This window comes from Pteropus medius, unplaced genomic scaffold, assembly GCF_902729225.1.
Source record: "Pteropus medius unplaced genomic scaffold, Ma_sr-lr_union100, whole genome shotgun sequence".
Taxonomy (NCBI): Eukaryota; Metazoa; Chordata; class Mammalia; order Chiroptera; family Pteropodidae; genus Pteropus; species Pteropus medius.
Window position 1 is genome coordinate 15,622,837 of NW_024351543.1, and position 22,811 is coordinate 15,645,647.

The 22,811-nt window shown below is 38.4% G+C and overlaps 1 protein-coding gene across 4 annotated transcripts in view; it reads left to right on the forward strand.

Moving 5' to 3' along the window:
- The window catches only part of GADL1 (glutamate decarboxylase like 1), a 166,355-nt gene that overhangs the window by 18,360 nt on the left and 125,184 nt on the right, over positions 1-22,811 (forward strand). For 3 of the 4 annotated variants that reach the window (XM_039843478.1, XM_039843476.1, XM_039843479.1), the window contains exon 2: positions 19,882-20,054. In XM_039843478.1, the coding sequence (XP_039699412.1) occupies positions 19,902-20,054 (153 nt within the window). In that variant the 5' untranslated portion in view covers positions 19,882-19,901. Of the gene's footprint in view, positions 1-18,516; positions 18,649-19,881; positions 20,055-22,811 lie in introns of those variants that run through there. The other variant, XM_039843475.1, reaches the window with a different exon arrangement.

Here is a 22,811-nt window from a genome sequence, read left to right on the forward strand (position 1 = left end):
GGTAATTGAAACACCTAATTTGTAAGTGTGTCTAATTGTTTTGTGTATGTACTTGAGGTGCTTTCAAGATGAGTGCTGTCGAATATTCTTTGTTTGCAGAATTAGCTCCAGGAACAACAACAACAACAACAACAACAAAATATATAATTCACTGTTCTTTAAGAATAGATGTGTGAATGAGTAACCTTTAACCTTATATATACTTATATTCTTGGCGGAAATTATAATGCTTCTGCACCATCCCTGGGGGCAGTATCTCGATCACGTTTTCTTTCTAATTTCTCATTGCTTCTGTTTTCTGACTGAGCAATGGGATCCTCGGCCTCTTTTCCTAGGATCTGCCAGCAGCATCACCTTTCCCTTCTGTGTGGGGTACTCCTTTTCAGTCTTCAAGGAAATCCCTACCTTGTTTTTGAGATTTTACCTCACAGGCACTCTGATAACCTCACCAAGTGTCCCTGAGACCCCATCCCTTCCCTGTTATGCAGCCCTGCTATGCCTCTTCTCCAGAAGTCCTAATCTCTCTATTTGAAGATGGTGCCCCTATATTATCCCACTGTGGTAGAATGGATACGAAAAAGGGAAAATACCGGAAAGAAAATAATATCTTGAAAATAGAATCCCTCCGCAATGTTTGCGCCTGACACTCATGGATTCTGGCACAGTCCTTTTCTCTCCACTTCCTTTGTTTTGTGTTCATTCAGCTTCTTTTTGGATTATGAGGGATTGATTATATAGAACACCGAGCTATCATTCTGTACCCTTGGAACTACCACCAGATAAAGAAATATAATTTTTCTGTAATCCTAGAGGCACATGCCCTCCTAGGGGCACATGTCGTCTGTGCCTCATTCCCATTGTAGCTCCTTCCCTCCCCTGTAAGTAACCATCCCCCTGACTTTGACAGTAATTACTTTCTTGCATTTTTTATGGTTTAATCATCCAAGTATGCATTACTAGATGTCACAATTTAGTATTACCCATTTGAAAAATTGTGATAGGTCTTAATTTATAGATTTAGCCTCCTGGTTGTTGTTGTCGTCATCGTTGTTGTCGTTGTTGTTATTATTAATTTATCTGTTGAAGAATCTGGACCATTCGACTTATAGAATTCTCCACAAACTGAATTTTGCTGCTTTCATGCTCACGGTTCAACATTTTTTTGAAGATTGCCTTTTATTGAACTCCAGTTTATAACAGCCCTTCTTTCTTCTTGGCCCTCTTGTTATGCTCCGTTTCTTGGTCTAATCTTTAAATTCTGGAAACACACATGCAGTCATTTGGTCTATTAAGCTTTGTATTATTGGGCAGTAAAGCATTTTATTGAGCTTCTTGTATTCCGGTCCTTAATTCCTGACTTAACTTCATTAAGCATTCTAATGAGTTGGTTGAAAATTGATGCTCTCATTTACCAGTTAGTTCAGATATTAGTAATTTGGGAGCATTATGGGAAGTATTGCAAACTTTTAATATTTTAAGCCTTTTAAAATCTTTTTTCAAAATGTTTTCTATTTTGTTCTATTTTATTTTTGATCTCTTAATTAATTTTTATTGATTATGTCTTCTCTACCCTTAGTAGTAAGAAAATGTCAGAGTGCATTAAATGTTTAGAAATATGGTTTAGTTTGAAAAATATAAATGCTGGGTTACTTAAATTACAGTAGATTGCAGATAGTTTGTACAGTAAGAGTCCATTTTATTGAAAAATAATAATTCATTTACACTTATGGAACTAGAACTAAAAGAATGTACACTTGGGGATTAAAGGTAGTTGTGTATGATGGGTGGATAATGGATTTTGTTTTAGGTTCTTCTTGTCTGTATTTTCTGTAGTGAGTCTGCATTGCTCTGACAATAAAAAAATTAATTTGGTAGGGGAGAGGATTGGGGATGGGTTTGGTTTGGTGTAAATGTTTTTCTCATTCATTTTAGGCCAGACTTTGCAGCTGTATTCATCTGGTTTGGTTTTTATCATCTTACTTAGGCATTAATGTCATATCTATTATTCAAACAAATGCTTACATTGGAATGTAAATGTGCTCTTACTAACTCCCTATTGCTGAATACTCAGATTATTTTGACATTTTTTTTTTTATTACAAATGAGAGAAAAAAATAATTGGCTAAAATTAATTAAAACTATAGAAGCAAAAAAAATTTAGGAAGAATTCTATAATTCTAGAAGACTATTAAAAATGTTTTAAGGCATAATGTAGAGTTGAAAATGTGGACAGGATTTACCCATCCTTGGAAATCCGATGAGTAGAAATATTTTTTTGACAAATGTTCATCTTGACCAATTCACACTTGGTCAAATTGCTGTTGGACAAACAGTAAGTTGCTGTCAGGGCAGTGAGGAGAAAGGAAAAGGTCTGAGCTGTGCTCCTTATAGACCAAGGCTCGATTTCTGACTCTGTAAGCCTTGAGGCCCCTTTCTGAGCATCATTCCCCAGTACAATGGAAGTGATAAAAGATAACACTGCTTACCTCATGGGGTTTTATGAGAACATATGTAAAATATCTGGCACCTTGAAGATAAGTATTTCCTACCTTACTCTCTCAATAAATATTTATCACATTGAATTATATAGATAAATAGACATGAAACTCTACGGGAAGAATGTTTTAAAATAAGATTTTGTTTAAATAAATCCTGCAAACCAAAAAACAAATATATTGTAACATGAGGAAAGGAGATCTTAGACTTCTGTCTAGCCTAATAGAGTAAGTGAAACTCTTGCTGAAAGCTGAAACAGCACAAATAGAGAATATGATAGAAAAATATAGCATGGAAGGTAGATAGATTTTTTTCCTGCTACTGATTCAATTATGATGCTTGACTTCAACATCTCCCTGAGTCAGTCCAGGAACAGAGCCTATCTCTGGTGGGTTTAGGGAACTAAAGTTGGTCCTGTTTTTGTTGCCATCACTGCTTTAAGGGTCATCCCTTCAACAGGCACTGCAGATTGGCACATGGCGTGAATCACAGAGACCCTCAATGTGGGTCTTCACCTGATACTCATTTTATGAAAAATACATCACAAAATTCTCATGCAAAGGAATTCTCACAGAGCAGGCATTCCCCTGCCCCAGCTGAACTTTGTCCCGAGTGCTCAGATGTGGTTTAAATACTTAACTTTGTCTTATCTGTGGTTTTGTGACTGGGGCCCTTAAGCTGGTGATGGGGCCCAACAAGTGTTGGTCCTCAGACATAAAAGAATACCCTGGAATATATCTTTGGTGTTCCCTTCCTGTTCCTTAATGGCGGTAGAATGGCAAAATTTGATAGACTAAGATACAGGAACGCTAGAGTTCAGTGAGCAAATAGGATATTTAAAATTTAAAGAGTCAGACCAATGGAATACAAGATATTTATTTCATAAATGACCATCTCACTGCTAATCTCTTTAAAAGTGAAACACTTAAAATTTGTATTAAGAAACTTTGAAGATTTATAATAGCATAAAAGTACTTACACATAAACCTAACCAAGAAGGTGAGACTCATACATTGAAAACTACAAATATTACTGAATAAAAAAGAAAACAAAACACACAAATAAATAGAAAGACATCTCACGTACATCGATTGAAAGACAATATAGTTTTAAGACATCAATACTACCCCAAGCGAGCTACAGATTCAACACAATCTCTGTCAAAATTCCAAGAGCATTGTATGCCAAAAAAAAAAAAAAATTATCCTAAATTTCATTTGGTATCTCAAGTGACCCCAAATAGTCAAAACAATTTTGAAAAAGAACAAAGTTGGAGGATTCACACTTTCTTATTTCAAAACATATTACAAAGCTACGGTGATCAAAATAGTATGGTACTGATATAAAGACAAATAGAACACTGAAATAGGACAGAAAGCCAAAAGATAAACCCTCATATATGTGGTAAAATGATCTTCAACAAGAGTGACGAGGACACTCAGTGGGAAAAGGGTAGTCTTTAACAAATGGTATTGAGAAACCTGGATATTCTCATGCAAAAGAATGAAGTTGGACGTTTATTTTACACAATATACAAAAAATTAATTCAAAATGGATTAAAGATCTAAATTTAAGACTCAGAACTACAAAATTCGTAGAAGCAAACATACGGGAAATCTTCATGACATTTGATTTGGCAAGGATTTCTTGGATATGACACAAAAAGCATATGTGACAAAAACAAAAATAGACAAATGAGAATATATCAAACCTAAAACTTTTTTGCATCAAGGACACAATCAACAGAGTGAAAAGGCAACCTATGAAATGGGAGAAAATATTTGCAAGTCATATATAAGGAACTCCTACAACTTGAATACAAAAAATCAAATAACTCAATTAAAAATGTGCAAAAGACTTAACAGCTATTTCTTCAAGATGATATACAAATGACCTATAAGTATATGAAAAGATGCTTACTGTAACCAATCACAGATATGAAAATCAGAACTACAATGAGATATCGCCTCACACCCATTTAGATGGCTACTATAAAAAACAAAACAAAACAGAAAATAACAAGCGTTAAGGATGACATAGAGAAATTGGAACTCTTTTACACTGTTGATGAGATTCTAAAATGATGCAACTGCTATGAAAAACATAATAGAGTTTCCTCGAAAAATAAATAAATGAATAAAACTACCATATAATTTAGTACTCCCACTTCCGGATAAATATCTAAAAGAACTGAAAACAGGGCCTCGTGTTCATAGCAGCACAATTCATGATAGCCAAGAGGTGAAAGCAACCCAAATGTCCATCAATGGATGAGTGGATAAACACGATGGAATATTATTTAGCCTTCAAAAGGATGGAAATTCCATCACATGCTACAACATGGATGAAACTTGAGGACATGATGCTAAGTAAACTAAGCCAATCACAAAAAGACAAGTATTATATGATTCCACTTATATAAGGTACTAGAGTGGTCAAATTCATAAGAAACAGAAACTAGAATGGTGGTTACCAGGTTCTGGAGGAATAGGGGAGAGTAGGGGAGGTATTTAATGGGTATAGAGTTTCAGTATTGCAAGGTTGAAAGGTTCTGGAGGTCTGTTTCACAACAATGTGAACATATGTAGTAGAGCGAACTCTAAACCTAAAAATGGTTAATAGTGTCAATGAAACTTTATGTAAACACATACGTGATTAATTACAGTTCATGCTCATAATTTGAAGACACTGATAATATTCTATTGTTCAAGAGATAACACATATAAACGGGTAACTGGTAAGGTCCAGTTTAAAGCAAAATTATAGCTTTCTACTCATTGTTCTCTATCCCTTGTGGAGAAGATAATGCCCGCGCCTTCTCTCCTTATTGTTCTATTTCCACAGTTTCCATCAGCAGCGCCGCTACGAGGTTCATAGCAGACCTTACAGGATGCTGAGCAACTGTGCTTCACTTTTTTTACACTTTACATGGTCTTTTTAAGAGCTTTATTGAGGTACGATTTACATATCATAAAATTCACCTGTTTGAATGTGCAATTCAATTTTTAGTAAATTTACAGAATTGTGCATTCTTCACCACAATCCAATTTTAGAGCAGTTTCATGCACATTATATTTAAAAAAAATATTACTGCACTTTTCTGCTGTTTCTGAGTACCTGCTCTTTTTTGCTGGCAGCTGTATACCTGAGAGATATTATGATCTTTACAGGTAGAATGCAAAAAGAAAGACTATTACTGTCTAGATTCCAGTGGACAAAATAAGAGTTTCAAAACAGTGGTTTTACAAGCCAGGCTATTGCCTTGAGATAAGGCTTTCTAAATTCTTTTATTTCCCCTTTAACACAATCTACTGGGCCTAGAAGACAAACTCATGGAGTTTTGTCCATAGTACGGAGAAGATACCTTCGTGTACCTTTAAAGGTTTTCCATGAATCTAGGGTCAAAAAGGGGAAATTTAATGTAGGAAACTTAATGAAAAATCTTATGACATGAGATAACAATGAGGAGAGAAAAAGAGATTGAAGCAAGAGAAGCAAGTGCCGAAAGACGTGATCTCGATTTCTCATTATTTGGGATCAGAGTCCAGGGGCAGGGAGGGGCAGTATGTTATTTATAAAGTAGTTTTATGGAAACACTGAAGGCAACAGCAGAGGTCTTTACCAACTTTTCTTGAAGGAGGCCACCTTGGAACCTCTTCAAAGCAAAAGCGATGGCTCACTGAAGTTGAATGGAGAAGGAGAGGCTGGATTTAGCTCTTCAAAGGATGAAGGTGACTCAGAAAGACTCTCTTATCCTCAGAAGAAGGTAGCTAGATTGAGTTTCCTTGATCTTCCCAAGGATCCCTCTTTGATGTCATGAAGGCGGAAACCAGGGGACAAACCTGCTCTGCTCGCTATTAGAGAGCTGGCGAGAGATGTGGCGTGAGCCTGGAGGGGTCGATAGCACCACCAACAGCCACGGTGAGGCCACTTCGCCCAGGGAGCACCTCTTGTGTCTGACCAGAGTGAGAGAGAAGAGACCATGAATATGCCTCAGCCTTGACTGCCAGGTGGGAAAAGAATAAAGATGTAGACAAGCGAGATTGCCCAGAGACAAAGGCACCAGGGATCCAAGAACCCTACCATTCTTCCTCCATTTTAAAGATGAGTAACACCTGCTTTTCTCCCCATGCACCGAGAAGCCATCAAGGACAGTATCAGGAGAGGGGGAAGTAGAAATCTGAGCGATCAAGCATTTTTACACAGTAAAACTGAGCATTGCCTAAAGGAACCGTTTAATTTATTATGTCTTTAACCAGGTTGGACTAAATAAATTTTGTTACCTCTTTCTAGCAATGGGGACTCATGGGGAAGATAAGCTTAATTAATGACCAGAATAAAGCTACTCCATTTTCTCTGCATACCTGAGTGCCATAAACGTATTGGTGCCACGTATAGCCTTGAAACAAATGGAATTGGTTGCTTCAGCCACTTCCATTGACAACGGCACTCTCTTTGGGGAATGTAGATGCTAAAGATAAGTACACACAAAGCTGGGTCTCAGGTCTGCTGATGAAGTGTACTGTGGTGTGGTGAGGCTTAGTAGGTAAATTCAGTTTTTAAAGAGGAAAAAGCAAGGGGGTTCAAGTTTCAATCAAGCATACGATAATTCAAAGCTGAAGTGTTCTTCCATTCATTGACACCTACAAGCTCTTTGTTTAAGCAAAATAATACAGAGAGGCTTTTGAGATAAAACAGCTTTGCTGTGCCCGAAGTAGGCTGCCTGGGCCTAAATACCACTTGCTCATCTTCTCCATCTTTCCTTCCCTGAGCCACCACCATGGAGGTCCCGAAACATGGGAATACACAGTTATGGAGAGCATAACTGATGAAGACCACTTTTAGAAATGCTGGAATGCGATTTATGTTAATTACATGAAAAAAGAGTTTAATTGAAAAATGGGCTTTAGCCATGGAACAATTGATAGAGTGGCAAGTCATCTGATAGGGTACCATTTAACTGAGAGCATCATTTAGCCGGAGAGGTTAAAAAGTATTACTTGCAGCTGCAGAACTGCAGGGCTGGAGTCTGGCTAGAACACCCACATCCCGAATCCCAGAGAGTTCTTCCTGTGCATATTGTCAGAGCAAATAATTAAAAGTAAGAAATCAACTCTGCAAAATACTGATTAAATCAGAGTTGTATTTTTATGTTTGTTTCCACTGGCATTGGGGATGTCTTGGTGCAGTGCTTAAGAATTTTAACATGTAGGAACTTCTTAAATGGGAAGCACTGCAGAGCAAATACCTAAATTATTTGATGTCGGCGAACCATCAATACATATTAAAATCTGTTTTGGTGACTTAGCTGCAGCATTGACAGATCTTAAATTTCCATATTCCAATTTTTGCCTATTAAATATATTGCTAAGTCCTTCCTTTATTTGAGTTTCTTAGCTGATAAGTCTCTTCCTAATTCAGCACTCTGGATGCTGTGTCATTTGATATCCTAATACTTTGTATCGACTTACAAAATCAATAGAGACTTAGTTGGTATTTTATGACATATCTGTTCTTTCAGATGCTATGTGGGCCAAAAAATGTATTCAAGGAACATATTTTCTTCATGTGTATTTTCATCATGGTGTATTCTATTATGCCATCAATTCAGTTTTATTTCAGTACCTAATTTGTATGAAACAGTAATAGAAGAGAAAGAAAATCTATGAAAAATTCATTTTCCTAATATTCATCAGTGGCCTTATTTTTCAAGTTGATGGCACAACAAAAGAGAATTTTAGAAAGTAATTGTGGAACATAAGTATGATGACAGTCTTGCCCAGAAGTGTTCAATACAATGTGTCAGCTTAGCAGTTAATTGTTCTTTTATTGTTTCATGTGTGTTAGTCCAGTCTCCCCATTGAAAGAGGCTGCATGGTTTAGTGAAAAGAGAAGAGACATTGCATCCATCATAGTTTATCAGCTCTGCTATTTACTATACCAGCTATATGACCTCCATCAAGTTTATTAACCTCTCTGATCCTCATTTCCATATTTGTAGACGTGGGTATGATTCTTGTCTCATAAGGTGTTATGAAGATTTGTGTAAAAGCATTTAACATAAATGCCTAGTACAGTGTCTGTCCAGTCCATTTCAAAAAAGGGCAGTCATTTGTTTCAATTTGGTTTTCTAGAAGCAGACCCTGAGTCAGGGATTTGAGTATAAGTAGTAACTTTGGAAGGTTGTCCCAGGGAGACCAACAGAAAATGCATTATAAAGCAAGGTGTCACTGTGGGTAACCAAAGCTTAATTTTGTTGAGTAACTCAGGGTGTTAGTAAAGAATGTGCACCTCACAGTTATCCCGTATGAACGACAAGAGTGCTGGAAGTTTATACATTAATTTATATCAGTTATTGATTGAGGGATGCTGAGATATGGGTATTAATTTTTCATAGCTTCAGGCTTGCCATGTTAGTGGGCAGAGTAGGTTTGGCCAGAATAGAAAGGCCACAGGCAGAGATGAAGGTGCTAGCACTTAGAAATCAGGTAGCTTACACGTGAATGAAATACCTGAAGAATCACCTTACCCCATTTTTGTTAACTAGTAGTACATTTCTTACTGAAGAACTTTTGTTTTCCTAGCTTCCTATCCCATGATGCTGAAGTCACCTCATATTAGCTGATGAGAGTACCATTGCTAGTTAGAAACTGGCTGGATGGGAGTCTTCATATTATAGAAATAGGCAAATACTACCAGGGTCTTTTTCCTTCAGAAACCAGTTTACCAGCACACCACTGCCCCTTTCCTTAATCCCCTAGAAGATGGAGAATAGTAGTTACATGCATAAACCAGCAATCAGATAGACCTAAGTATAAGTTTGGATGTGATCTCTGACACCTTTTAGCTCTTTTGCCGTGGAAAAGTTACCTAATTTCTCCGAGCATCAGTGTCCTGATCTGTAAAATGGGGATGTGTATAACTCGTATAACTGTGGTAAAGATTAAACACAATAACATATTCTATGTAAGAAACACCATGGAGTTTAGACTATTTTTACTTTGAGATGCTCCTTGGAGAGGTCTTACTGCCATTCCAAGCAGCTTCTCGGTATATTCTTTCCAATCACATTTAGTAAACTCCACAAAAGAGTTTTGGTAAGTTTTCCACATTTGACGGTGGCCACATGTGAATGTCACAGCATGTGTGGTGAGGTGTCAAGGAGCTGAGAGTCATTGTCCTCACTCACCTGGATCATCTGCCCAAGGGCTGGGCTAGGAAGCAGAGCCCCACGCACAGATGAGGCTCCTATCAGTTAATCAACAGATCATGCAAATGAGGCAACCATTTATAGCATTTATTTAAATTTTCATTTAAATCGCTGGTTAAGTGGAATACATTTAAAATCCTGAAGTCAACACTTGAGCAAATTGGTTTTAAAACTATATATTAAATTGCAGCACATTACAATTTGATACATAGTTCCAAGATAATCACTTACTGCTTTAGGAATACAAAAAATGGGTTTGAGTAGTCTAATGTGGTTGATGAGATAGAAGAAGCAATATCTTCTTGTTTGTTTTTTGTGAAAAAGATAAAATGTAGTAATAATCAACATGATAACTGAACTCAGACCATCTGGCTATGAATTGTGGCTTTATTGCTTATTAGGTGTGTGATTTTGGCAATTCTTTCCATCTTTCTGGCCTCAACTTCCCTGTCTGTGAGATTGAGTTAATAAAGATATCTTCATCATAACATTATTATGAGGATTAAATAAACTAATTCATATGAGGTGTCTAGCTCAGTACCTGATCCATTGTAAGTACCCAAGAACTGTTAACTGCTATTGTTTTGTAAGCATAATTGTACTTCTAGTTTCCTTTATGCCATACTACTACTAGAAACGCTACTAGAAAGATAAATTACACAAATGGCTTGCTTTTTGTTTCTTTTTGGCAGTATTATTCTAGACTCTTTTTGCTTAGACAGTACTCTACCCATTGACTTCAAGCATCCAGACTTATACTGAAGTGAAATGTTTTTTTTAAAGAGAGAGAAAGGAAAAAAACATTTATTTTCAGACAGTAACTGGGTGACCTTCAAGTTTTGGAGAACAACACAAATACATGAGAAACTCTGAGGCTCCAGAGAGTATAGTTAGAAAGATGTGTCTGGTTGCTTTTAACTTTCCTTAGTTGAAACGGCTAAAGAAGCCAAGTTATTCAGAGTATTCAGAGTTATGGTTCTCTAGTTTCATAGAACACAGAATGCTTGCTAAGAGGGGAAGGCTGTTGGAAGAATCTCGGAGAACTCACAGGACTGGAGAGAGAGCTAAATAATCAGGACTTGCATAAGACAAAAGCCAAGCCAGTTCTGGGGATCTGGAATACTTGGGACTTGGAGATACCCACAAAAGGGGGTGGCCTTAACTGACAGAGCTGCCAAGACTGTCCTAGGGGAAGGGCGGTTCCAGTTCAGATGCTGGTTAAGCCCAAAATGCCCCAAGCAAACAAGCAAACTAAGAACAGGCATCTACCTACTCAGCCTTAAATCTTGGAAAACACAGAAGTCACCAATAAAACAATAAGTAAAATCTGATGTTTTACAAATACATGTAGATAAGAAGCAAGAGTCAGAAAGGACAAGGAAACAAGATTGTGGCAGAGTGGGAAATGCCAACAGGAACTGGTAGCGGCTAATGAAAGAGAAGGAACTGTGTCCCCCAGCTCCTGGGGAACACAGTGGCCTTCAGTGCAGTAGCTCCCTGGGGGCCAAATAAGAGCACGTTATCCACAGCTAAGTCCTTCAGCCAGGGCTGATGTTTGCTTTATGGGAATGCCAAATCTAGTTTTCTGCTAGAGCCCAACTGCTTTCAAATCCTTGCAAACTTAAATTCTGCCCATCAGAAAAGTTCCTAAGGTTTAAAGGTAGGATGGAGGGTTAGAGGGTGGTTTCAAGAGCTGCCTATCAACATGACAAGCTAAGTAAGCACTGGCTTACTTAGTATTATGACCCTGCATTGGTATAGACAGAAATGCATCACAGAATGAGTCAATAATAGCTCAACCAGTACAACCCCAAAATAGGTGTTTCCTAGTTTCCTATGTAAAGACTATCTCCTGCTAAGACGTACAATAGCCGCATTCAAAGCTTGTCAAGTAATGTTTACTCAAGCAGTAGAAGTAGATGTCTCTGAAAACCTAGTCTCTTGAAAATATTAGAAGGTTACCAATTCCTGGCCTGGTGCTCAGTGAGAGGAAAATATTTTTGAAATTAAAAATAAATAGGGTTTATGGTGTACTATGCATTTATTGGCCACTGACAGGCCACCGACAGCTATTTTTTTGGTGGTTTTAGAGACTGTTCTGAGGAGAATAGATGATGTTTATGGACCCAGCATTTTTGTTCAAGGGGTTGCCTTGGTGTTTCAGCAGAATCTGAATCCTTTGGCACCCCAGATGCTAGCACAATACGACCTCATAAAATAAAACCGTGGGTGATGGGAACATGCCACGTCCCAGAAAGGCTGTACTTTCATCCGTGCTTTGCAAGGGAGGAGCCGATGCGTGGATTTTTGCCTCTCTTTTTCTGTCACCTTTTTATCCAAAGATCGTTTTAGAACAGAGACTTACTGGGAGACAGGAAAGCTATCTTATCCATGGGCGATTGCAGGGCTCATGAGAAAGACATGGGATTTCCAGCTTCAAGTTTGCGGTGACGCTATTGTAGGGGAGAAGATAAAATAAATACAATCCAGCATCTTGTCTGTTATCCCTCTCCCTGGCCTGGATGATTGCCAGCATATCTCCCCACCTCCAATTCTTGATTTTCCATCCTAACTTTCCGCCAGTACCCACTTCCACTTGCTAAAGCACTTATCCCGTAAGAAGTTTTCAATGGCTACCTATTGCCTACCAAGTGACATCTAAATTCCACAGTTTCCATTCAAGTTCCTGCAAAATCAGTCCCCATGCCACCCTCTCAACAGTCACTTTTCCCATTTACAGATGCTGCCCTTAGACCAACAGCAGCAGTTCTTGGGGGTTTCCTGGACACAGATACACATTTTTCTGCCTACTTCGTGCTGCTTATTTTTTTTTGTCATGAATGTCTTTGCTTGACCTTTTTTTTCTAACCCCATCATAACCAATTTCTACTAATCAGTCAAGAATCTTGATTCTCCACCCACACATCACCAGCCACTTACTCATCTTGCCCTTTTCCAGGGATCCCCATATCAGTATGCAGCCCTACCACTTCCCTGGTGGCTCAGGCCCTAAATCCAAGAGTCACCTTAGATTCTTTCGTGTTCTTGACCCCCTCCATCCACTTCATCAGTAAGTCCTCTTGGCTTTACCACCAAAATGTCTCCCATATTGCAACATCGTTATATATCTCCACTGCTGTCTTCCAGATCAAAGCCGCCATTCTCTGTTGCCTGGATTACAAGAGTTTCTTAAGCAATCTCCCCGTTTCCACATCTGCCGTCTGACAGTGCATCCTCCACATGGTACCAGAGTAATCTTTTATAATGTAAACCAGATTACGTTACTCGCTGTTTAATACTCTCAAGTGGCTTCCTGTTGCTTTTAGAATAAAATACGTTCCCCGAAATGCTGCCTGTCTACCTTTCCAAATGTTACTTTATTCCTCCCTTCTTCTCGTTCTCACACTTGAGTCATGTTGATCTCTTTCTAGTTCTTTAAGAGGATAATTTATTGATTATTTGCATTTTCTATTCTTCCTGGACTGTTCTCTTTCCATGTCTTTTTACAACCGGCTTCTTCTCCTCTTTCACATCTCAATTCAAATGTTTTTTCTTCAGAAATACTTTTGCCCTATCAGATCTATAACAACTTTTCACCTTCGTTCTCTCAAGTCATTCAGGTAATTTCCTTTAGAGCATTTATTAGAGTCTGCAATTATTTTAATTACTTATCTGCTAGCCTTTTTATTAACTCTGTTTTCATGCAACCCAAATACATTTAATTTGTGTCTTTCTGTTCACTGCTTAGCATCCAATATCTTACAGAATGTTCTGAACATAATAGGCACTAAATAAATATTTGCCAAATGACGAAAGAAGGTCCATTCTAAATACCATCTAATCTAAGAGGACTTTCTGCTTCTCACATTCAGAAGTCCTTCTCAGGAATTTCAATGTATGTTTTATTTGACTTCAAGTATCACAGGTTATGCCTTGTCGATGGGATTCTAGGTATTCATAAACATGTCTTATTTTCCTTTTTGGATTTTGAGATCATCATCTGTGTGTCTGATTCATCTTTTAGTCTCCCATAGTGCGTAACCCAGTGTCTTACACATAATAGTCAATAAATATTTCAGAAAATATAAATAAGAGACGTATCAGCTCACTGTGCATTTCAACTAAGGAAAGACTTTAACTCCAAAATGAGACTAAACAAATGATTTAAATTTTCTTTTCTTTTTCCCCCCTCTCTTTGGCTACTCATCTCTACCTGACTAAAGTCGTAGGCAAAGTTTTGGCATTTACTCCTGTATTGTGGAAATTCTTCTGTCTCTAAGTAGGCTCTATGATTCAACTAAATCACAGAGCTATATTCAAAAACATAATCTATATTTGTGGCTATTGCCCAAACTTTCAGAGCTTCTCTGGCGACTGCCTTGTATTATTGTTATTTCTTAATATCTGTTTATTTACTATAGTCTTCTTCCTTGTAGGTTTTCCTTAGTTCCTCTCTCATTGGCATATTATTTCTAAGACAACAAAAATGGCTTAAAATGCATGTGAAATTTAGAAGGGATACAAACAATGTATGAATCTGGCAAGAGTATCTACTTTTTTGAGATTAGAAGAGATACCTGACTTAGAAAACTCCAGAACAGATGGATATTTCTTCAACATTTTTTTTTCAGCTCTATTTTTCTTTCCCCTCAACTTCCTAAATATTCTCTTCCTAGACTTGTCACAACTCAAAACAGAGACTCTGTGCCATTTATTTCTGTGCCCCCAGGCACCAGGCTGGGTGCTTGACACATAGGAGGTCCTTTTTAGTTTATTGATTAATACAGTCTTCTTTCGCCAAGCTTTGACTCTCATGTCTATCTTGCACTGGCTCACTCGGTCTCCAGGTCCTGACCCTTTAGATTTCCCTGGGTCCCCAATGTCTTTGGCACAGTTTTTCTGAAGAGCTCCGTCGTCTCCCAACCAGATGACTGGATTCACTTTTGATCCACTGTTCTTCATTTCTATTGTTTGGAGACAAGCATTATATTCTGATTGCTAATTTGTTCTTAACAATAAGCGTCTTAGATGGGAAATTCAGCTCTCACTGGCAGACTGTCTCACAAAGATCCAAGGCTATTAATTCTAACCTTTACCTGAGCCAACCGTGTAATGCCGGTGCCAGAAAAGAGTTCATACAAACTGAGTCACATTAGTAGTTACCACTTCCTGTGTTCCTTTCTCTGTTCCTGGCACTTTGTTCAGCATCTTGCATGCATTGTCATATTCAAACCTCCTGGTGACTCAGTGCCATAGGCATGGTGATTTTAACCATTTGCCAGAGGAGAAATCTGGATCACAAGGAAGTTAAGTAACTTGTGTAAGATCACAGCAGTAGTTAGACTTGGGGCCAGGATCTGCCTGGTCTCAAAGCTTAAGCTTTGGAATCAACCAGGGTGCTAATGGAAGCCTTACTGGTGGAATATGGTGACCAGAGCTTGAGAGATATTTAGAGATATCATATTTAGAGCTGGTGAGACCACACCTAGAGTTTTGTGCTATACCACATTTTGTAAAATGGAAATAAACTGATTCAGACTAGTGACCATGGACATTAGAAGCCATTGAAGAAACTGGAGCAGTTTTAACTGGGGAAAAAAAAAAAGATCTAGGTGACAGTTGATAGAAGTCTTTACATCTTTGGATTAGAGTCCTGTGGAAGAGATATTAGATTTGCTTTGTACACCCATTTACTGTAAAGCTTATAGAAATGACACGAAATGTACATCTGGAATCAGTGTAAGGAGAAATTTTGTGATAATTTTAGCTGTCTGCCAATGGAGTTGCTACTTAAGAAGTGATGAAGTTTTAAAATTATTATTGTTATTTATTATTGCAGTATTCAAAGAGATCAGTCTTCTTCTTCAGAAGTCTTCTCTGACATCTCAACTTCTGCTATAATCTTAAGCCTTAACCCCAAATGTCTACATTATTTACATTCAAAACATGTTAACATGACCTTAGAGATCACCCAGAACAGTGATTCCTAAATCCACCTGCATGTTGCTATATTTCCTCACTATTAGTATAAGTTAGAATTCTTTATAAAATTTGATATTTGGGTCAGAGCTGGAATAAAATCTTTTGGGTAACAACTCAGGAAACTGAATCTTAGTTAGTCTTCCCAGGAGTTTTCTGGTAGCCAGCCAAGCCCTTTTCTCAGATTGTCTCCTATTTTATAGATGAGGAAACTGAGGCACAGAAAGGTCGTATTGTACCAGGATCAGAGTGTTTGGAAGTGACCAAGTGAGACTAGAACTCAGCTCTCCTGGTGTCTAGGCCACTGGGTCATGCAGGGGATTTTGGATTGGTGCCTGCCAATGCCAACTGCTGAACTATTTTCTGGGCTGTCCAGAAAAATGGGACGTGGAAGTTTATGATCTGGTGCAAGAAATAAAACCTCTACACAGATAACAACAGTGCAGGTGGAAAGTGACAAGGTGAGAGGTGTGGACAGCTGCCTTCCCAGTGTGGGCTAACCTGTTTGACTGTCATCTTGTGTCCTGAATGTTGTGGCAGAAAGTTCTACTCTCTTCACAGAGGCAGTCCCCTACTATTGTGGCCCCCTCTTCCCACTCTTCCATTGGGGTAACTCACCAGCCACTTGATCTAGAGTTCCTTGCTGTAGTCACATGACAACTCTGAGGAGACCTCCCTTTCAGGTGACATAGTTTACTGTCACAGATTACTGTCATGTGTAAATACCACTTTGTTTCTTATGCATTCATGTATTTAATAAACATTACTGATTTCCTACTAGTATGAGCTAATATTTATTTAGTTAGGTAATATTAATAACATTTACCGAGTGCCCACTATGTACCGGGCACTATTTTAAGCCTTAATATGCATTAATTCATTTAATCCTATGTCAGAGGAAGAGGCCACCTCTTAATATCTGAAATAATATGTAAAGCTAAATTTATTGTTTGTTAAGCAAGGGAGAGCTGTACATCTCTTTGAACAAAACTCAAGTTGTGCTTATATAAAGTTTCGGAAGGTATGGAGTTCAGAAATTAATGGAAATTTAGAAGTCAGAGTGTTTAGGGATTGACTAAACACTCTGACATTTGAAATTGTGGTTCCTGGAGTGAGAACTTGGTGATGGGCTGACTTTCACATGTGAAATTGTGGTTCCTGGAGTGAGACTTGGTGATGGGCTGACTCTAAGAAGTCAAATAACTGTAAAATAGGGAAGGAGAGGTCATAGAAAGAGAACGGCAGCAGGAAGTGAGTGGGGAGGGGAGGAAAGTGGAGCCTCTCATCCATGTTCCCTTTGGTAATCCAGGGACCACAAACTCAGGTCTCCCTGGAAGGCCCTGCTTCCCCGGTTCTTCTTTCAGTGCCCACCATCTCTTCTCTAGCCCCTGAAGTACATTCTGTGTCTGCCCCATCCCTAGCCAAAGGTGTCTCCTGCTCAGTTATGTCTGGTAATCTGCAGTGGTGTCTCAGAGGAGGAGGACATTATCACTGGCTGGTTGGTTTCCTGAACTTAATAGCTGACAAATATTTATCAGACTTCTACAGACAGCCAGGCCCTTTCTGGTTGCTGCAGCCACAAAAGTAAAACCAATAGACACAAACTCATGTTCTCATAGAGTTTAACGTCCACCAGATGGACAGATATTTAAACAAATAAAAGAATAAATGCATATCGTATGTCATATGATGGTCACTGTTCTTGAGCCAAATAAAGCAGAAAAAGAAGGTGGGAGAGAGAAGTGGCTGCAGTTTTAAACAGGGTTGTCAAGGAAGAACTCGCTGAGAAGCTGATGTTTAAGGAAAGAGTCTAAGAATAGTGAAGAGGCCAAAGTGGATGGAACTTGTGGGCTTAGAGGATAGTAATAAGAGATGAAATTTGAGGTCCAAGATATAATGGGGAAAGGGGCTCATTTATGGCCTTAGAGGTCATTATAAGGACTTGGACTTTTGGTTTAATAACCAAAAGTCCAAAATTGGATGGTTTGAGCAGAATAGTCATGTGATCTGACTATCTTTCGAAGGAACACAGGAGCTACTATGTGGAGAATAGTCCTCACGACTTGCAGAGTATGGGTAGAGGCTAGGGGTTATTTGGGAGGCCACTATACTAATCTAAGCATTTGATGGTGGCTAGTACTAAGCATTTGATGGTTGTAGGTGACAGTGTGATAAAAAGCAGTCAGATTCTAGATATATTCTTCATGGAAGATTCTTCCAATCGAAAGACTTCATTATTAACTACTATAAACTCTAGCAGTTAAATCGAAAGTCCTGGGCATGCATCCCCAGACCACAGCTTGACCTACTATACAATCTCCAGAGGATCTTTTCCAAATTAGGCAAATGCACAGGAAGGAAGAGGCACATTATTACACCTGGCAATAGAAATAAAACATGTCTATCAAGAAAAGAGGCATAATCTATATCCGATTTTTATGGCATTTTCTTCTAGACAATTATATGAATTATGGGCATTTCTTCAATTGATTGCTGTGGAGACAGAGATGATTTTAATTCCAATTTCACTGCTATTTTGGTTGCAAGTGGGTGTGTGACATTTTTTCGAGTGAGAGAGAGAGAGAGAGAGAGAGACAGACAGACACTGATCTGAGAGGGATACAGAGTGGCTGGTATTCCCTGGGCAATAAAAACCCGAAATCTTACTAATGAGGTTAAAAAAACCTAACTTTTTCTGTGTGGTTAATAATAGTGCTGCCTACCGACATAACCAGGGTTCCCTGAATAATTGCCCTCTTTTCCAATTTATTTTTAGGACCTAATAATTGGGGAGTGAAAAATGCCTTTAGCTATAGAGCATATCCATCTAAAAGTGCAATTCTAGGGCTTCAACATTTGGCCCTAAACCATGTTAAATACATCCTTTCAAGTGAAAGATAAGTGAAAGTGAAGGATGGAACTAAAATTCAACATTGGACCTCTGGATCGTTTTCAGTCTAAGGGTAAAAGATTGATCCTTTGCTGCAGATTCTGTCTTTCCCCAATTGGGGAAACTTCCTGTGACATTTTCATCTGCCTTTGTGGATACCATTTGAGTTTTTCAGTAATAGAATTAAAGGGTTTATAAAGCACAGATTTTCATCAAAACATTTAACTTGGAGAAGGACTCAACAGCATAATAAATGTTAATATTGTTAGAGCTCTCAGTATAAAAATATTTGAAATACATATAGACAGAGCATCAGCATGTTTAAGGCAGTCTTACAAATTATAAGTAAGGTACTGTGCTAGGTGTGGTTCTGAAAATACTTTTAAAAATCGTTCCTGTAAATTTCTACAACTAAATGAACTTGAACATTATGAAGAGAGAAATACTGATTAGAAAAAGAAATACAATTGAATCAATGCCTGTAGCAGACAGTTGTTGAGTATCTGGATTAAGTTGCCAAAATTATTTTTGTGGAGGGCTATTTTGGGTAGGCAGTAACCTTTAGTCTCAGATATAGATTTCCATGCTGACTTTTAACCTTTAGTCACTGACTGGCAGTTGTACAGTCCTAAATATTTTCTGTCCCATTTTTCTGACTGTGCCTAAACTACAAATTTGAAAAGTTTAGAGGCATTAAAACATGGGTTTACACAAACCATCGTGCCTCTCACTTTCTTTTATTCTCCTTTCAGAAGGAAATGGCTGAGTAAATTTAAGGAGGACAAATCACTGTCTGTAATATAGAAAGCCATTTATATACAGGCTTAAAAGGTGAAGAGAAATGACATGTCAGTATTATTTTTTCCTCTTTAGGAATGACTTACTAAAAGGAAATATGTGGCAATCCTTAAAAAATTACAAAAGGGTGTATGTTCATGAAATAAACATGAGCTTGTGTTTACAAGGTCTCTTCATGCATTTATTTGAACAGTGTTTGCAAGAGTGAGTAAAATGGGTTGACTTTATATTTCTTCATCTCCACCATACTCTCTGATCCTAAACAAGTTGATACAGGAATGGAAAATATAAGTTTTTTTCTCTTAACTCCATCATGCTATTGGTCACCATAAGGAACTGTCAGCTTCAATGATGCAAATGTATTAAAAGAAAGAACGCCATTTGAATTTGGGACGTGATCCATTTTTTACCCCGTGTTTGTGTGTGTGTGTGTGTGTGTGTGTGTGTGTGTGTGTGTGTGTGTGTGTGATGTAATTAGATTAAACACAATTTGTTTGTGTGATTCCAGGAGATATTGGTCAACAAGAGATGGTTCCAAGTAAGAGAAGCGCTGTTCTCGTGGATGGGGTCGTACTGAATGGTCCCACAACAGATGCAAAAGCAGGAGAAAAATTTGTTGAAGAGGCCTGTAGGCTGATAATGGAACAAGTGGTTTCGAAGGCTACAGATATCAGTGAGAAGGTAAATAAAAACACCCATAAGAAATCACAGGAATGGAAAAGATAGATATTTTTCTCCCCTAATCTGGATGGCTAGATGTAAAGGAAATGGGAAGCACACACTTTCATTTTCTCTGTACCTTTGTTTCAAGGGGCTACCCAGATACCAATGTTTGCACCTGCCTCCCGCCCCCTCCCATAACTGCTTTCCTGGAATGGCTGACTCCTAACTTGCCAGCCATCACGTGTTGGAAGATTCACTGGGACTCCAGAGCTTATGCAGATGAGGCTATGAAGTGCAGGGATGAAGCTTTCTGCCCTAGATAGCAATGTAGACTATAAATAACCTGTGCGATTTATACATTCTCCGAAACCCACTTTGCCCTTCATTTTTTGGTTCACATTCTATATGTAGCTAATAAAAACCAAGCAGAAAGTAGAAAAAGGGTGTGAAAAGTTTTAAAATTTATCTGAGCGTCCATACCAGGAACTTGTCTGAACTTAGGTTAGAAATCTTGGGTTGTTAAGTGTGACTTCTGACTGGTACCAATTATTGGTCCTAGGTTTCAAATTCTCGCTCAAAATCAGATTCAAAATGATCTGGGAACCACTACTAATAACATCTATTCTCAAGGATACCTATGATGTGCCAGGTGCTATTTATTAACTCTATTTTAGTTATGAGGGCAAAAATGAGGCCCAAAGAGGACAAGTACTTTGCCCAAGATCACATGCTAATGAGCATCAGAGCTGGCACTAAAATCCGGGCAGTCTGGCTTCAGAGTCTGCGCTACTCCTCTATATGTCTCTTAAAATCCCTAAATTACTCTTTATCACATTGATCGCCTTTCCTATTGGAATTGGATTATCAACAAATGGATGTATAGGAGAGATTTTTATTCCACTTCTATTAGTCAGAAATAAATGTCATTTTAAAAAACATTTTGAAGGGGAAGTGGTATTTATTCTGAATTTTTGATCGCATGCATTTGGGAAAACTAATAGAAAAATAGGTTGAAATGACTTGTGAACTTTGAATAGCTATGTTCAAGGTGAAAATCACAGATGGTATTTCCTGATTATATATTTATAATTGCATATTTTCTGATCTTATCTGTGAAATATTTTGTACCTGCTTAACTTTGGAGCATACTGTTCCTCTGGTAAGATTTTTTTTTTTTAAATTGGCCTTTATTCAGTAATTAAATATTAATTGAGTGTTAGCTATGGGTAAGGCATTATGTTCGGCCCTGGAGGTTATAAAGGAAAATAAGATAAAGGCTCAGCTTTGAACTGAATTTATAATCTAATAGAAAGGATAAGTTTTCATTGAAAAAGAGAAGGAGGAGTCCCAGTAAGAATGTGATAAATGGTCTGTGACCAGGGCTGACTTTGGGAATTTCACAGAGGAGAGGGCACCTTGAGCTTTGACGTGGTATGTGAAGGTTAAATAAGATTTTGATTGGCAGAGAAATCAGCCTGTGTGTGTCAAAGAAAGCAAGAAGGTAACTAATGGAAAGAGAGTTGCAAAGGGACAAGATGTACTTAACATAGTAAGGGGACCTTTTTGCCTAGAAAGAAGTGTTTTATAGAGAGCCAATGGGAGATCAGGTGAGAAGCAGGGCTTATGATCCTAAGTTTTCAATTAAGAAACCACAAGTCAATCACAATATAGTAGATGTGCTGGCTATCCATGTGACATTGGATTGAAAGCTATGTTGGGATTGAGGGAGGGGTGAAGTTTTTATGCCACTAACTCAGGCTGCTTTGTCAGTGATCCAACAGGGCACCATTTAAAGGCAACTTGCAGATCCACGCCCACACTTTGTGAGATTATTACTCTAGTGCCCTCTTTGGTAGACATGCTTTCTCAGTCCCCACTCTCCCCCTTTTAAATTAAATTATAATTTACATTCAGTAAAATTTACTCCTTTTGCTGTTCTGAGTTTTGTGAAGTCATGTAACCATCACCACAATTAAGATATAGAACAGTTCCATCACCCCCCGAATTTTGCCGTGCCCCTCTGTAGTCAGACCCACCCCTCCCTTCACCTCTAGATCTTAGCAGCCTTTGATCTGTTTTCTGTCCCTGTAGTTTCGTCTTTTCCAGAATGTCAGATAGACAGAATCATATCACAAGTAGACTTTTGAGTCTTGCTATTTTCCCTCAGCAAAATGTATTTGAGATTCATCGTGGTGTTGTGTGTATCAGCAGTTATTCTTTTTGATTGTTTCGGTCACTGTTGATTTACCTCTGCCTGTTGTAGTCCTAACGTCAGAGTTAAATGTCATACTTCTTGGACAACTTGGTATTCCTCCTACTTCCCCCGGCCTCCCACCTCCTCGTCTCCTCACTTCCTGACTACTCTCCTGTCTCTCTCCTCCCCTCCACAGCCAAACTTTTTAAAGATTGTCTACGCTCCTTCCCTCCTTCTATTTCCTCACCTCCTACATCCTCACTTCATGGCAATCTGGCCTCCATTCCCACCTCGAAGTCAAATTGCTCTTGCCAAGAACACCTCCTTGTTGATAAATCCCATGAGCACTTCTCAATCTTTATCTAATTTGGCTTCTCACCAGGATTTGACAGGGATGTTCTCCTTAGAACATTCTTTTTTCTTTGCTTAATAGCACTGAACTCTTCTAGGATTCTGCCTGCCTCTCTGGCGTGTCCTCTACCTCACCCATGAGCTCCTCTCCCTTCATACATTTCTAAAGTATAATGTTGCTCAGGTGAGATCCTGAACCTTTTCTCCTTAGGTGTGTGTTCAGTCTGAGC